The sequence below is a fragment of the Myotis brandtii genome, unplaced genomic scaffold (assembly GCF_000412655.1).
Source record: "Myotis brandtii unplaced genomic scaffold, ASM41265v1 scaffold48, whole genome shotgun sequence".
Classification (NCBI taxonomy): Eukaryota; Metazoa; Chordata; class Mammalia; order Chiroptera; family Vespertilionidae; genus Myotis; species Myotis brandtii.
This window is the reverse complement of record NW_005368341.1, coordinates 7,015,261-7,031,313: the sequence shown is the minus strand read 5'-3', so window position 1 is coordinate 7,031,313 and position 16,053 is coordinate 7,015,261. Positions and strand designations below refer to the sequence as shown.

The 16,053-nt window shown below is 33.3% G+C and overlaps 1 protein-coding gene across 7 annotated transcripts in view; it reads right to left on the bottom strand.

Annotated features, from left to right (window-relative positions):
• Positions 1-16,053, bottom strand: part of KRIT1 (KRIT1, ankyrin repeat containing) — a 31,924-nt gene that overhangs the window by 2,870 nt on the left and 13,001 nt on the right. For 6 of the 7 annotated variants that reach the window (XM_005876099.2, XM_005876100.2, XM_014547565.1 and 3 more), the window contains 10 exons: positions 15,321-15,564; positions 14,748-14,863; positions 14,431-14,574; positions 11,048-11,204; positions 10,278-10,385; positions 8,031-8,187; positions 6,936-7,087; positions 2,981-3,147; positions 2,207-2,294; positions 1,279-1,485 (listed from right to left, as the gene is read on the bottom strand). In XM_005876099.2, the coding sequence (XP_005876161.1) occupies positions 1,279-1,485; positions 2,207-2,294; positions 2,981-3,147; positions 6,936-7,087; positions 8,031-8,187; positions 10,278-10,385; positions 11,048-11,204; positions 14,431-14,574; positions 14,748-14,863; positions 15,321-15,564 (1,540 nt within the window). The remainder of the gene's footprint in view (positions 1-1,278; positions 1,486-2,206; positions 2,295-2,980; positions 3,148-6,935; positions 7,088-8,030; positions 8,188-10,277; positions 10,386-11,047; positions 11,205-14,430; positions 14,575-14,747; positions 14,864-15,320; positions 15,565-16,053) is intronic. The other variant, XM_014547566.1, reaches the window with a different exon arrangement.

The window sequence follows — 16,053 nt, the reverse complement described above, 5'->3', positions numbered from 1 at the left end:
CATATTGTTTGTAAAGCATAAAAAGTCTCTTGAAGCTTTTAGAGAAGGGAACCAGGTAACTGGGAACAAGAGTGGGAGGGAGACTTCTCACTCTATGCCATTTGCAACTTAAAAACCATTTTAACTGTGATTATTTTAAAAATAAATCAGATTTAAATGAAAAAAATATGTATTTGAAGAGGAAAATATGTGACATAGAAACTTCATTTGAAGTTTTGGGGGACAGGATGAAATGTGCACGGGATTATAAATGCCACTGGAATATGTCAGCTTATTCCTTATCCCAATCAAGTCACTCTAATATAAAATACTAGAGGCCCGGTGCACAAAATTCATGCACAGGTAGGGTCCCTAGGCCTGGCCAGAGATCAGGGCTGATCAGGTTCCCCGCCTCCTCTCTTCCTTCTTCCCTTGCTCCCTCAGCACCCCACTGCCACCACTGGTCGCTTGCCATGTTCCGTGCCACCCCCTGGTGGTCAGCACACATCATAGTGAGCGAACTCCTGGTCTTCCGGTCGAATTCCCAAGGGGACAATTTGCATATTAGCCTTTTATTATATAGGATAGCATTCACTTCCCCTATTAAAAAAATTGAACTATAATTGACATGTAACATAATAGTTTTGTCTTTTTTTGGTAATATTCCACATATAAGTGAGATCATATGGTATTTGTCTTTCTCAGTCTAACTTATGTCACTTAGTATAAGGCCTTCAAAGTCCATCCATGTTGTCACAAATGGCAAGATGTCATTTTTTTTTTTAATGGCTGAATAATATCCCATTGTGTGTGTGCGTGTGTGTGTGTATCACATTTTTTTTAGTGCAGTCATCCATCGTTGGACACTTAGATTGTTTCTGTATCATGGCTATTGTAAATAATGCTACATTGAACATGGTAGTGTATATTTCTTAGAGTCAGTGTTTTGGTTTTCTTTGGATAAATACCTACTTCTCCCATTTTTACACAAAAGGTAGCACATTACATATGCTTCAGCACCTTGCTTTTCCACTAAATACATCTTAGAGATCATTCTACACAAAAATATTCTTCATTCTCTTGTATAGCCAAAAGATATTTCAATGTAGAAATGTACTATAATTAACATGTTAACCCCTATTGATAATCATTTAGTTTTTAAACCCCTCCCATCCTTTGCTATTAAAAATGAAATTGCAATGACAGGCTTGCATATATGCCATTTCTAGATTCTTAAGGCTAGCACTGTTATTTTAGCTACTATAGTATGTGACTAGTCAAAAAGAGCTGAAAATCTACCTTAGTTTCCATGTTGAGGAGATGAAGTCCTTTTATATTCACTCCTACATACACAGGGATGACTTTATGATTGCTGGGGCTTGCCTTTGTAAATATCTGTCCTGTGAAAAAAGCTGCTCCATATGTAGGAATTTCCCAACAATTCTGTAAGAACATGCGCTGAAGGTGATGCATTTCTTTACTGATACCCTCACTTGTACTAAGATTCTAAAACCAAAAAAAGTAAAATAAAGAGATGTGAAAGGAGAAGGTACCTTTGATAATCCAAAGAGGCCAACTAAGCAGTTTCTAAAATCAAGGCTGACCTCCAAGAATAATGTGTGACATTATCCCAAGAGCAACTTTTTTTTGAGATTTTACGTTAAAAAAGAAAAAAGAAATATCAAGGTCTAAAAATATTTATCTATACTGTCAGGTTTTTTAAGCGACTCATGGACAGAGATATTATTTCATGTATTTTTAAAAATCACTAGTACTTACCATGGTATGCAGCACATAAAAGGTATTTATGAAAAGATTCTACATTTAAAATAAAAATAACTTCCTTGCCCTGGCCAGGTGGTTCAGTTGGTTGGAGCATCATCCTGTACACCAAAAGGTTTTGGGTTTGATTCCTGGTCAGGGCACATACCTAGGTTTCAGATTAGATCCTGGGGTTCAGGCTTGTACAGGAGGCAAATGACTGATATTTCTCTCTCATTGATGTTTCTCTCTCTCCACCTCTCCCTCTAAAATATATTTTTAAAAAAACAACAACACAAAAAACCAGAAATATAAAAATGTCTTCCTTTCAGTTTCAGGCATGTGACCCAAAATATCCTTTTTCAGGACTATATGTTTTATGAACTTTGTTTAAAGCGTATTAATAACACTAACAAAATTTCCACTCTCTTATAAAATGTCTTTTTAGTTCTATTAAACAACTTACCTTGTATTCATGAAGTATTCGGTTTGTCCAGTGAGGTGCCTTACTTTTCAATTTGGTAATAGGTACAATGGATTTTAGATTTTCTTCACTGTAAGCAAATATGCCAACATCTTTTTAAAAATCTTTAGTAGCTAAAGTAATATATTCATTTAGACACAAAAGGCTTTAAGTAACTGGAGTTTTTATCTAAAACATACTATGTTGTAAAATATCAGAGAGCTCTAAAAATTTTTAAACAAAAGCCACAACCTTAACACCATTCAATTCAGGGAAACGTTTCTTTTTTCAATAACCACAAAATATTTTTGAAAATTGAAAACCACAATAAACAAACATAAGATGTGCTAAAACCTCACTGTTTTCTCTCAACATGAAACTAGTTTTTGTGGTGGGATTTTTAAATGCATCTGCCTTATAACATTTTCCTACCACCCATTTAAGTTTTGGTGAACTTAGAGAGTATAACTTAAAGAACGCTTTACATAGTTTTTTTTTTTTTTTTTCCTTCTCATTCCATGCTTTGTAAGTCTCTTGGTATCTAAGGGGGATTGGTTCCAGGACTCCTGAGGATGCTCAGTCCCTCAGTCAGTCCTCTATATGCATGGGTTCAAACTGAGGTTGGTTGAATCTGTGAATGTGGAGCCCACAGATTCAGAGGGCTGACTGTATTTAATTCCAAACTAATGTATAAATATTTATCTCTAAATATTCTTGGTTAAATTGAATCTTAAGCATAGCACAAGACCACACATTACATTCAGATGAAATACTTACTTTAGGAAACCTTGCTTGTGCTTCTTACTCTCATAATTTCCATAAACTATTTGCAACAACAGACTTGCTAATGTTATCAGTTTGGCATCAGGAGCTGTATAAAAGCCCTTCAGTAAGTTATATCTGGCTTCGTCAAAGAGAATAAGAATAGCTAGTGGGTCTTCAATCTTAAAAGAAAAAAGTATTCGGTTATTAAGCTATAATTTCCTATTGCAAAAGTACAACTTGTCATTATCTAATATAAAAAAGCAAAAATTATATATTTGTATATAAATAAGCCATTATTGCTTAAGAGCAGGGGCTGAAAATTCTATTAAGGGCCAGACGGTAATACTTTAAACTTTGTGAGTCATACAGTCTCTTACAATAACTCAACTCTGCTACTGTTAGCACAAAAGCAGCCACAGACAATACATCAACAAATGGGTGTGGTGGTATTCCAGTAACACTATATACATGGTTACTGAAATCTGAATTTAATAAAATTCTCACATGACATGAAATATTGTTTTTCTGAATTTTTTTCAACCTTTAGTAACTTGCAGGATATACAAAAATAAGCAGCAGGTCAGATATGGCAACAGGCCATAGTTTGCTAACCTCTGATTTACAGTTCAATAAAATTTCACCAGTTTATGGATATAGGATATGGATAATTTGAGCACAAATACTCAAATGCTTTATATTCTTCAAACATTTTTCTAATTATGCTTCTAAAAAGAACTCATACTAAACTCAAAGAAGATAAAAGGAAGTGTGTTAATTCTCAGAAGTATGGTATGTGCAGTTTAAAAAAGTTTAAGACAAATGTGTTTTATTTGACTAAAAATACTTTGCACTTGCAAATAACACTAAAGGAGAGCATATGCCTTTTTTTATGTTTTAAAAACTTTAAAGTTTCACTTTATCCAAAAAGATTAACATACTAAAAAATGCTACTCTACAGAATATAGCTCTACTTGGAAAAAGTCACCAATTATAGAGTTTCTGAATGAATACTTAAAATACTTCCAAATATAACTCACTATGATCCAATTCTTTATGGCAAAGATTATTTTTGCCACTTTAACTAAAATGATATCTTATAATACTCTGTAATATAAAAAACAGAATTTCATGGAAAAAAAGGAGGGAATTGTTCTAGATTACAAGAGACTAATAATCAAATGCAAAGCATGACCCTTGATTAGAGCCTACAGATGGGAGCTATAAAAGACTATAAAACAATTGGGAGAAATCTGAATATAGATCTGATATTAGATGTTATTATAGAAATATTAATTTTATTAGGCTATAAAGAGTAATGTAGTATATAGAAATGCCCTTTGGGAGATGCCTGTTGAAATACGCAGGGATGAAGTGCCATAATGTCTGCAACTCTCTTTTAAATGGTTCACAAAGAAAAGAGAAAATAGGAAGCAAATGTAGCAAAACATTAACAATCAGTAATTTAATGAATGGGATATGGTATAAATTTTCTTTTTCAACTTTCCTATGGGTTTTAATGTCTCAAAATAAAATGTTGGAAAGAAGATTAAAGAAAACATTTTTCTAATAAAAATTGACTTAGTGAATTTGAAGTTTCAGCTGAGGTATAATTCCTAATAGTATGTTCAATGAGTATCAATCAACTATTGTTCTTTTTAAATGAAATCAGTCTATTTTAATCCTAAAAGAATGATGCTAACCAATAATGCAATTATTCTATTTTTCAGACAGTACAAGTAGGAATTCCTAAATTACATAAAAAGTGACAGAAAACAACTACTTTCCCAGATGATCATGATATTCTGATTTACCTTAAGTACTTACTAAGCCTTGCTTTTTTTCATTTGAGCCTATTTTATATTATTTATAAAATATTTATGCAATTTATCATCTTAGTATTATCATTATTGTTCTTTTTCTCTATCAGCCAACTTCTAAAACATTACTTAGGTGAAGAAGGAAGACAGACTAAGTGTACTTATATTATTTCCAGATTTCATGACTCTATTTTTTAAAACTATGTTAAAATACATACAACAAAACTTTTTTTCATTTTAACCATTTTAAGCATATAATTCAGTGGCATTTATTACATTCACAATGTTGAGCAACCATCACCAACCACTATTTTCACGTTTTCATCACCCAAACAAAATCTATAACCATTAAGTAATAATTCTTCATTCTCCCTGTGCCACTCATCTGTGGCAACTACTAATCTACTTTCTGACTACATGAATTTGCCTGTTCCAAATATTTAATGTAAGTAGAATTATACAGTATTTATCTTTTTGTGTCTGGTTTATTTCATTTAACATAATGTTTTCAGGGTCCATGTTATGGTATGTATAAGAACTTCATCCCTTTTTACAGCTGAATATTATTTCATTGTAGGTATATACTACATTTTGTTTATCTATTTATCTCTTGATGGACACTTTGTTTCCACTTTTTGGGCTATTTGTGAATAGTGCTGCCCCGAACATTGCATACAGGTATCTGTATGATTTCTTGTTTTTAATTCTTCAGGTATACAGCTAGGAGAGAAAGTGCTGGATCATATGGTAATCCTGTTTAGTTTATTGAAGAACCACTAAATTTTTTTTCATAGAGACTGCACCATTATATACTCTCATTTGCAATGTACAGGGGGGTTCCAATTTCTCTACATCTTCACCAATACTTGTCATTTTCCTTTATAAATTTTTATTATAGCCATCTTAATAGGTTTAAATTGGTTTCTCATTTGTGAATAGTTTTACTTTTCCCTTTCCTATTTGGATGCCTTTTCTTTCTTCTTTCTCTTCCCTCCCTCCCTCCCTTCCTTCCTGTCTTTTGTCTAATTGCTCTGGCTAAAACTTCCAGTACTATGTAAAATAGCAGTTATGAAAACAGACATCCTTGTCTCGTTTCTGATCTTAAGAGGAATGCTGTCAGTCTTTCAACATTGAGTATGATGTTTTGAGTTTTTCATAAACTCCATTTACCATATTGAGGAAGCTCCTATCTATTCCTAGTTTTGTATGTCAATTGAGATGATCACGTGGTTTTATTTCCTTCATTCTATTTGTGATTCTAACATATTTTTAATAAATAATCAATATCTTAGTTTTTGGTAAATTTTATACAAATTTTGATATACCTTCCAGCATATTTGGGTAACAGGATCAAATCTCAGAGGGACAATATGAGTAGTCAGGCACAAAACATTTACCAAGTTTGGACATGGTCATTGAAATTTTCTTGTGCTGAAATTTGTTTAACCTTATTTGTTTCATATTTTCTTGAATAAAGAATATATAAATGCATTATATATTTTTTTCAGTTTTGGACTTCCCTCCTACCCCAATTTTCATAGCTATCTACAGTAACCTTTATAGTCTAATTCAAATCCAAACATACTTGTTTGGAACAGATCTTTTTATCCAATGTAAATTGTATTTTCTTTTTTCACTATCTATATAATTCTCTGCTTGAGTTGAGAACAGCTACTTACTGACTGTAGAGAACAATTTTTTATGTCCCTTTTGCAAATATAATTTTCTCCACTTAGAATATTCTTTTCTGTATTCCCCCATTCCAAGGTATTTCTTTGCTCCTTTGAGATTTACACACCTTATTAGCCCTTTATTAAATTTACCTTTGACACTATACTATTCTGAAAAAAAATTTTTTTTGTATAATCTGCCTTCTATCTGGTTGCTAATAAATCTCTTTAGGATGGACTCTCTTATTTCTTTTGCATTCTAAGACAATGAAAGGAAAAACAGAAAACCAACCAGGGGCTTTATAAAAGCAGTCTGACTCAAACTCTACCACTTACCAAAGGGATGTGAGGACTGAACAGAAAAACAGAAGTAAACCCCACCTGTACAAGAAGAGCACAACTTCTGCCTGTAGTGCCCACTATAGGAACTCAATAAATTCTGTACATTTTCATGACTGTAAATAAGATTTTCAAGCAAACCTTTTTTTCAACTTCCAAAGGAAGTCTCACATCTCTTCTTAGGAAAAGCTGTGGTGTTTCCCTTTGGGGATCCAAATTAGTCAATTCAGCCAGTATTTCTGGCCAGTCCCGAACATGTTGCAAGGGTTTATGATATGGTTTGAGTTGAAGGCCTGAAAAACATCTTTCCTTTTATAAATGATAATGTAAAAATAGATCAATTATATCAATGCACAGAAACTTTGTATTAAACTCTCTACACTTAAGTACTGACTACACAAAAATTAAGTGTAAATTTAAATCAACATCAACTTTAATTAATACTACCCGACTTGAGTTGATTGCTTTTGTTTTTAAGAATATAAGAATTGCCCTGGCTGGTGTTTCTCAGTGGTAAGAGCGTCACTGCAAGGACAGAAGGGTCACGGGTTAGATTTCCGGTCAAGGGCAGATACCTCAGTTGCAGCTTCCACCCAAAGCCCTGGTGAGGGTGCCTGCAGAAGGCAACCAGTCGATGTTTCTCTCACATCAATGTTTCTCTCCATTTTTTAAAAAAAAAAAAAATAGAAGAATTATGAGAATAATTCTTAAAAGAAAAAAATTTATTAAATCTATTTAAGATCCTTAATTTCATGATAGCCTAATTAATTATGATACAATCAGTAGTATTTGGTTAAAAAACAACAACCACCATTAGATAACCAATCAAAACAACCTCAATTAAATCCTTTATGTATTTGCAGTAAGAGATTGATTTTAAATAAAAAGATCTGAAAGAAAATTTATATAAAGAAGAAATTTTATATTATTTTGAGCACTGAAAATAAAGGCAAGTTGGATGAGCACCACATATAATGGCATTCAAATAAAATTCCATTGCCAAAGAAGAAATGTTTTGTTTTTTACTACTTAAAATATTGTTTGAATTAAGTGGGGGGAGGGGGGGCTTACCTTTTTCAACAGTTTGAGCACAAATAATTTATATAAAAGAACACTGTATCACTTTAAAATTTAAAAGTCAGTAATTAACTGTTGTTAGACTAATGTTAAATGAAATTGACCAACCCACTCTCAAAAAAGAATGATGTTCACACAACAAAATAACAAGTTTCTTACTGAGGTTTTCTGAACAGATCCAAATAGTGAAATATTGCTGTGTTTCTTGAGAGAGACGCATCCCTTCCATTATCTGCTGCACTGTGGTGTTATTTCCATGCTTCAGTTCAACAGAACGGTATGATCCATCCATTCTGTATATTCGAACTTTTTCATACTAGAACAAAGAATGATAATAAATTATGCAACCTGGTTAGAAATTATACAACCAAATCCACCAAAATGCTTTAATTTCAACTTCATCTGCTTAATATAGATTTCTAACATGGAAAATATCAGAAAAATGGCTTTAAGTGAGAATGTGCTGGCAATATTTTTTAAAATTTTACTTTTATTATTTATATTTTCTAATACATTTTCCTCTGGATATCCCATGTTCACATAATTTTGAGAAACTAAGACAAATTAGTTTTGTTTTTTTTTAAATTCAACTTCAAAATCTTCTGAGAGGATTTTTTTTTTGTAAGCTACTATGTACAATGTAGATATCAAATGGGGGATATACATTGGTTAACTAAATCTGGTGTTAGTCAAGTACCTCATGAGTCTAATGGGCCAAAAATTATACTACAGAAATGTGTACCACCAATAATTTGTCCTAAGAGAAATCTGTAATAGAAAACTTTGCAGGTAGAAGTTTTAAGCAATAGAACTTAAGCCACTTTTTTTCCTCCAGTTCAGAAATTCCTAGAGACAAATGAAATTCTCAGTAACATTTTTGTGGTTATGGGGTCTCCAAACAACATCCAGGACAGTTCATTTTGGATAAAAGTACCTAATTCCTTTTATCTTTTACATTCCAATATTAAAAGTATGGGAAGAAAAGAAAAGTATTTTAATACACAATTAGAAAATGAATTGCAATGAAGTATAACATAAAGTTGCCTATACCACTTAATCTATTTTCTTGCCCTTGTCTTGTGCTTATGGAATAGTGTTTTCACAAAATGTACATGAGTGTGTAATCATCTTTAAAGGGAGAGATCATATATTCTTTTTTTTTAATATGTATTTTTATTGATTTCAGAAAGGAAGGGAGAGGGAGAGAGAGAGATAGAAACATCAATGATGAGAGAATCACTGATCAGCTGCCTCCTGCTTGCCCCCTACTGGGGATCGAGCCCACAACCCGGGCATGTGTCCTTTACGGAAATCGAACCTGAGACCCTTCAGTCTGCATCCGATGCTCCATCCACTGAGCCACACCAACCAGGGCGAGATCATATATTCTTTATCAGTTATCAATTTCAGCATTTCATGATGTTAAATTCACAGGAATATTCAACAAAGACTTATTGTCTCGTTGATGGGAAGTTTGGAAAGGCTCAGACATATGGGTTATATTTGTTGGTATCAAACTTTTATCCTATATCTGTTAATATGAATCCTTTTATCTGGTTTGCAAGTTTTCAAATCTTTAAATTAATGATAGATTTATCATCACTATAACTTTTAGGATTGAGTTTTTTTCTAATTGTTAATTCTTTTCTACCTTAATGTCACTGCTAGTTATTTTGGACATAATTAGATGGAAAGCCAGGTTGAATAGGCAGAATAAAAAAGCTAGGAAAGCCCTAACCGGTTTGGCTCAGGGGATAGAGCGTCGACCTGCAGACTGAAAGGTCCCAGGTTCGATTCCGGTCAAGGGCATATACCTTGGTTGCGGGCACATCCCCAGTAGGAGGTGTGCAGGAGGCAGCTGATCAATGTTTCTCTCTCATTGATGTTTCTACCTCTCTATCGCTCTCCCTTCCTCTCTGTAAAAAATCAATAATATACATATATTTTTTTAAAAAAAGGCTAGGAAATCTCCAATCTTAACTCATGCACTTTCTTGAGGAGTAAAATGAATCTGTAATAGATAACTTGCTGAAACTAAATTAATGAATGATGGTTAGTGTCAGTATTTACAAATATAAAATATTGCTGAGGAGGCCTAAGTAGAGATCTATGCTTCAATGAACAGATTAATTTGTAATTAGCACACCAAGTACAGAGATTATACTGAAAATTAAATTAATTTTAAGTGATTAAAAGATTTACTTATGCAAGTTTCATTTTGTTAAGCAAGAATAAACATCCAACCATTATGGATGATAACAAATGTAATGCTTATGAAGTCTAACCATGAGGTTTTATAAAAGCAGTAAAGAAACCAGCCATTCACCCTTCCACTCTTGTCACAGAACCTGAAATTACTTATCAATTTAAGTAGGATGCTTGGCTCTACTCTGAAGGTAATCTTACTGGTTTGTTAATGGCTTCCTTCAACAATTTTGCAGTTTCTTCCCAATTATTTTGTTTGTTTTCTTCACAAATATTCAAAGGGGATTTTCCTTGTTGGTCTGTTATGTGCTAAAAATGTGGGGGGAAAGAAGAGGATAAAGAAAAAAGGCATTATAAATATATGGCAATCTAAAGGCAAATATTAAAGTTTGATTTTAAAAAAGACTCTTCTCAAGTAGTAACTATGAACCATACTTAGTACATGCTGTAGTTAAAATAAACATGAATTACCAAATATGAAAGACTTAAAGCACAGATCAATGTGATTATTGTTTTTTAAAAGTTATGATTACAAATATAACACAGGCTTTGTTAAAACTATTCTTTTTCCCTTCACAAAATACTTATTAATACAAATTCTAGAAAGTGGGTAGAAAATCTTTTTCATTCTTAAATATATTTTTGAAGAAATACAAAATGAAATGAAAAGAGGTTAAATTTTATGCACATTCTGTAGAAGACTGAACAGTAATATGAATGTACTTAATGCCACTGAACTGTACTCCTAAAATGGCTTAAATGGTACATTTTATGCAAGACATATTTTATCATCATCAACAATGTTTATGTATAAAGCAAAGTTTACACATAATATGTATTCTGTATAGTAAGTGAAATTTGTTTTTATTTTTCAGCTAACCTCTCAAGTATACTACTGAACATTTAGTGTCATTATTTGTTATTCACTGCTGAAACATTAAAAAACAACAACAACCTGGAAAATAACTTACTCTGTCAATTTCTGGATGGTTTAAGAGAATCTGTACTATTTCAGCATGTCCCCCACCAGCAGCAAAATGAAGAGGAGAACTAAGATGTCCATTTAAAAGGTTTGGATTGCACTTTCCTTTTTCTAACAATATGCGAGTGGCCTCAACCTTTCCAAGCCTATTTAAAAAAAAAAGAAAAAAAAAGTCATTTCAAATGTTTTAAAACTCCAAATTTTAGAAGACATCCCAAAGAAATCTAAAATTTTTCTAGGCAGAGAGCAAGGAACTAAGATACAGACAATGTTTTCACTGCCTAGGGACTGATTTCTTGTTAATTATTCTGGTTCAATTCAACTGTGTTTACTTCTGATCAACTCGGAGAAAATATAACCTCAAACACAAGATAGAGCACATAAAGTACAAAAATTATAATTTAAAGAGAGAAAAGGTTTAGTCAAAAATATGTCCAGAATCAGAAAGTAACTCATAAACTTTTCACAAAGGCCTGTAATTTAATAGGCCCAAAGATGTAATTCTCTATGTAGCTGTTATGTTAGGTAATGGATGACACATAAAGATATGTAAAATACATGGTCTCTGCTCTAATAAAGGAGTACAATGTAATCAGAGAAGTAAAACAAAAAACATGGAATAGTTACACAATGCTCTAAAATTTAAGTAACAGTTTAGGATACTAACCAACAAAATAAGGTACTATATACTTATCAAGACAGTATATAATTAATGCTTTAAAAATATTGGAAAAGGAAGATTATTATTTCAGTCTAAGATGGTCCTGTAAAGAGTTTTAATAGGCTGACAACTTTAACTGGATTTTAAATAGGAATAAACTGAAGAGATATTGAAGAGAGGTAAAGTATTTTAGGTAGTGGGAAAAGTAATAAGCAAAGCAAAGACCCAGAAAAGTGAGTAGGGAGTCCAACATTTGGTTACAGCCAAATACTTATGTAAGGATGCAGTTTGAAGCAATGGTGGAAAAGTAATTCATTGTTTAGAAATAAATGGGTGGGAGGGGGAGAGAGGAAAGGAAATTTGTTTTTAGATACAGTGCATTTAAGGGGAAAATTGCACATCTTCAAAACTGATTTGTTTTCATTGATTTTTAGAAAGGAGGGGATAAGGGGTGGGGAGGAGAGACATCAATGAGTTGCTTCCTGTACATACCCCAACTGGGAATAGAACCTACAACCTAGGGATATGCCCTGACAGGGAATTGAACTCACAGCCTTTTGGTTTATAGGATGATGCTCCAACCCACTGAGACACCTGGCCAGGGCCATACAAAGTTAATTTTATCAAAGGATAAAATTTTTCCTTGGTGTATTGTAATAATAAGATTTTTAAAAAAATACTGAAGATGAATGAACTTTAGATTTAAAAATCAAAATCTTTAAATGTACAATACTTTAATAGTAACAGCCAACATTTATTGAGTGCTTATTATATGCCAGTACTCTAAAAGCATTATTTGCATTTTCTTCTTTAATCTTAAGAAAGGTACTATGATTAAGCCCATTTTATAGATAAAGAAACAGATCCTTAGAGACTTTAAGTAACTTGCTAAAGGTCATACTTTTAGGAACTAAAAGTTGGGACTGAAACCTAGGGGTAATCCAAAGCACATTAAATACTATACCATACTTCTGTTTTTATGCAATAGATAGTTGAAAATATTACCATTCTTTTATTAGATGAAAAAGTAACCCTGCCCAAAAGGGCAACAAAATAGCCAAATATAAATTTGGAATTCCTAAATTAAAATTCACTGCCTATGTCTTTCCTAATTCCACAGTGTACTTTCTTGGGGTTTGAACTATATTCTCTACCTCTTTTTGCTTAGTTTTAGGTAAAGCATGTGAAGTTTTCTTAGTACTGTTGCTACCAGCAGTATTTACTAGTAATATGTATAAACAACTGTTAAGTTTAGTTTAAAAGATTTAGGGTAACTTTTTACAAATTTGATATAAAAACTCTGTAATGGGCAGACAAGAACATAAGGATAGAATAAAGAAGCATATTTTTAAGGAATGGCATAGTTTAAAAGGAAGAAAAATGTATATTTATAAGCAACTGTATTTAGCTTCTTGATAACAAATACTGGAATCAGTAAAACAAAAGAATTTGAGCTGAAAAGAACTCTAGAAATTATCTAATTAATGCATTTACATATAGATTTTAAAAAAATGAGAGGCAAAGAGGTGAAATGAAGTACCTTGCTTAATGTCATGCAGTTAAGAAGTGTGGACATTTAACAAGCACCAAATAATATAGGCACTTTTTAAATGAGCCCAAGAAGTTCACTTTAGTACGTCAAAAGCAACTTTTCCATAAAAAGTAAATAACTTTATTACTTCCTCTCTAAAGGATGGGCTATATGGCAAATGGTTAACTACTGCTATGAATACAAATTTAAGAACTCAGACCAGCAGAGGGGAAGAGTCACTATCGTGAGAAGAGTAGGTGAGCAAGAACTACACTGGGCAACTAGTGGAAAGAGCTAGCCTCAATCCTGGGAGCTAATCCCTCTCATCTTAAAAAAAAAAAAGAAAAGAAAAAAAAAGGAAGGCTTTAATGCGAATGAATGCTTTTGGGGGTTTCCTGATACCACAGCTTCCCAAAGAAGTAAAAAGATACTTTACTGATATAATGCAAGTAAATCCTAAGTAGCTAACACATGTAAATTTTATAGTAAAGTAAACAAACATAACTCCAATACAAAACAGACAAATAAGAGTCCTGTGCTGTGCAATGACATTTGCTAGTCATCAGCTATCTTTCTGTATGACTTGGTAATAATGCCTGAGAACACTAATGATACTTTTCCTATAGGGCAGACCTGGCAATTCTGAATGGAGCACATCTATAGGCACATCAAAGACATAAACAGAAAGCTCATTAGGCAAACATGGTAGAAAAAAAAGTGGCTGGAATGAGTTTTGAAAAGGAGCACTAATATTTGTAACCAACTAGAGGCCTGGTGCATGAAATTCATACTCAGCCTGGCCTGCACCCCCTCGCAACCTGGGACCCCTTGGCGGACATCCCTCTCGCAGTCCGGGACTCCTTGCTCCTTACCCCTGCTTACTCTCTGCTCTTACCCCTCCACTTGCTGCTCCTTAGCACTGCAGCAGAAGTGGGAGAGGCTCCCGCCACCGCCACCGTGCTTGCCAGCTGTGAGCCTGGCTTCTGGCTGAGTGGCGCTCACCCGTGGGAGCACATTGACCACTAGGGGGCAGCTCCTGCATTGAGCGTCTGCCCCCTGGTGGTCAGTGCACATCATAGTGACCGGTCGTTCCGCCGGTTGGTCGATTTGCATATTAGGGTTTTATTATACAGGATGATTCATTCTTTCTGAAAGGAAAATAAAAAGTAATCTTATTTACCAGCATGCATAATGAATGGGCGCCCAGTGGTCATTATCTAACTGATTGACTGAAAATTTTTCATTGAGAAGACGAGTTAATAATTCTGAATCTCCTTCACAGGCACTTCGATGGAGAGGAAAATCATCTACCCATGGTCGTTCCCTATTCATAAAAACAAATTGAAAGCTATGTATCATTGAGAAGCTATAAACTGAATCACTTATGCAATGATTATGTTATATATTAATTGCATATTACATGTTAATTAATTTTAAACTATAACAGCAGAATGCAAGTTTTAAAAAAAGCAAGGTGGAGTAAAACCAAAACAGTACTTGTCTTCTGTGACACTGCTCATGCTTCTCTGCCATTTTTCCTGCTTGGGAATTTGGATTTTTGAGTAGTCTGGTGCTCCTAGACCAAAGTATGGATTTATTACCACTTTATCAACCTAGAAAGGGAAAATAAAACAAACAAAAAAACCCTTAAGAGCTTTAGATATTTAACTTTAATATATAAGGTATCCCCCCAAAATGTATACATACTTTGAATAATTATAAAGGCAGTGTTTATTAAAATACATTTCATGTGCTCGCTTTGGCAGCACATATACTAAAATTGGAACAATACAGAGAAGATTAGCATGGCCCCTGCACAAGGATGACATGCAAATTTGTGAAGCATTCCATATTTTAAAAAAACACACACAACATTTCATTTTTAAAATGTAATAGAAATCAGCTGTTAAAGTATATATACATTTTTTTGGGACACCCTGTATATAGAGTTAAGTATGAATGTCATGTTAATATTTACAATTAGTAATAGATGCATTTATCTCAGGGAAAAAAACTCATTTGAGATGAAATGTCTTTTGAATTCAAAGCCAAAATTCATTCAATTCTTACCCTGTTTGTATACTGAAGATCTGATCCAAATAAAGGGTTGTAAATACAGGTATCTGCTTTCTCTAGGGCTAACATTTTACTCTTTATTTCTAGTGCACTATAGCCCATGTGTAGTGAGTTTTCTGTCTGACCTGATTCAGTAGCATATGCAGGATTTATGACATTAGTTTTTATCCGTTCAAGAGGAGATGGTCGGAATAAAGCTGGAATAAAGTGAGATTGTGCATGACGTTCATCTAACCACCTGGCAAAATAGAAAGAATGAATAGTAGATACATACATTGTTCAAAAGTGAGGATAAAAATATAATACTATCTAATTCTGGTATGTGATACTTTCTAATATTCAGATCTTTATACTTTTTTAATATATATATTTTATTGATTTTTTACAGAGAGGGAGAGAGATAGAGAGTTAGAAACATCGATGAGAGAGAAACATCGATCAGCCACCTCCTGCACACCTCCTACTGGGGATGTGCCCGCAACCCAGGTACATGCCCCTGACCGGAATCGAACCTGGGACCTTTCAGTCCGCAGGCCGACGCTCTATCCACTGAGCCAAACCGGTCTTGGCCAGATCTTTATACTTTTAATTAATGTTGGTTAAGTACTTCATTTACTATTAATAAAAGTTTTGTTCAAGGACATAGCAAACCCCTTTAAAAAATGTATAAACCATTATAATAATAAAAACCCTTTTCAAAAAATATGAAGCACTTTAAAAATTTAAA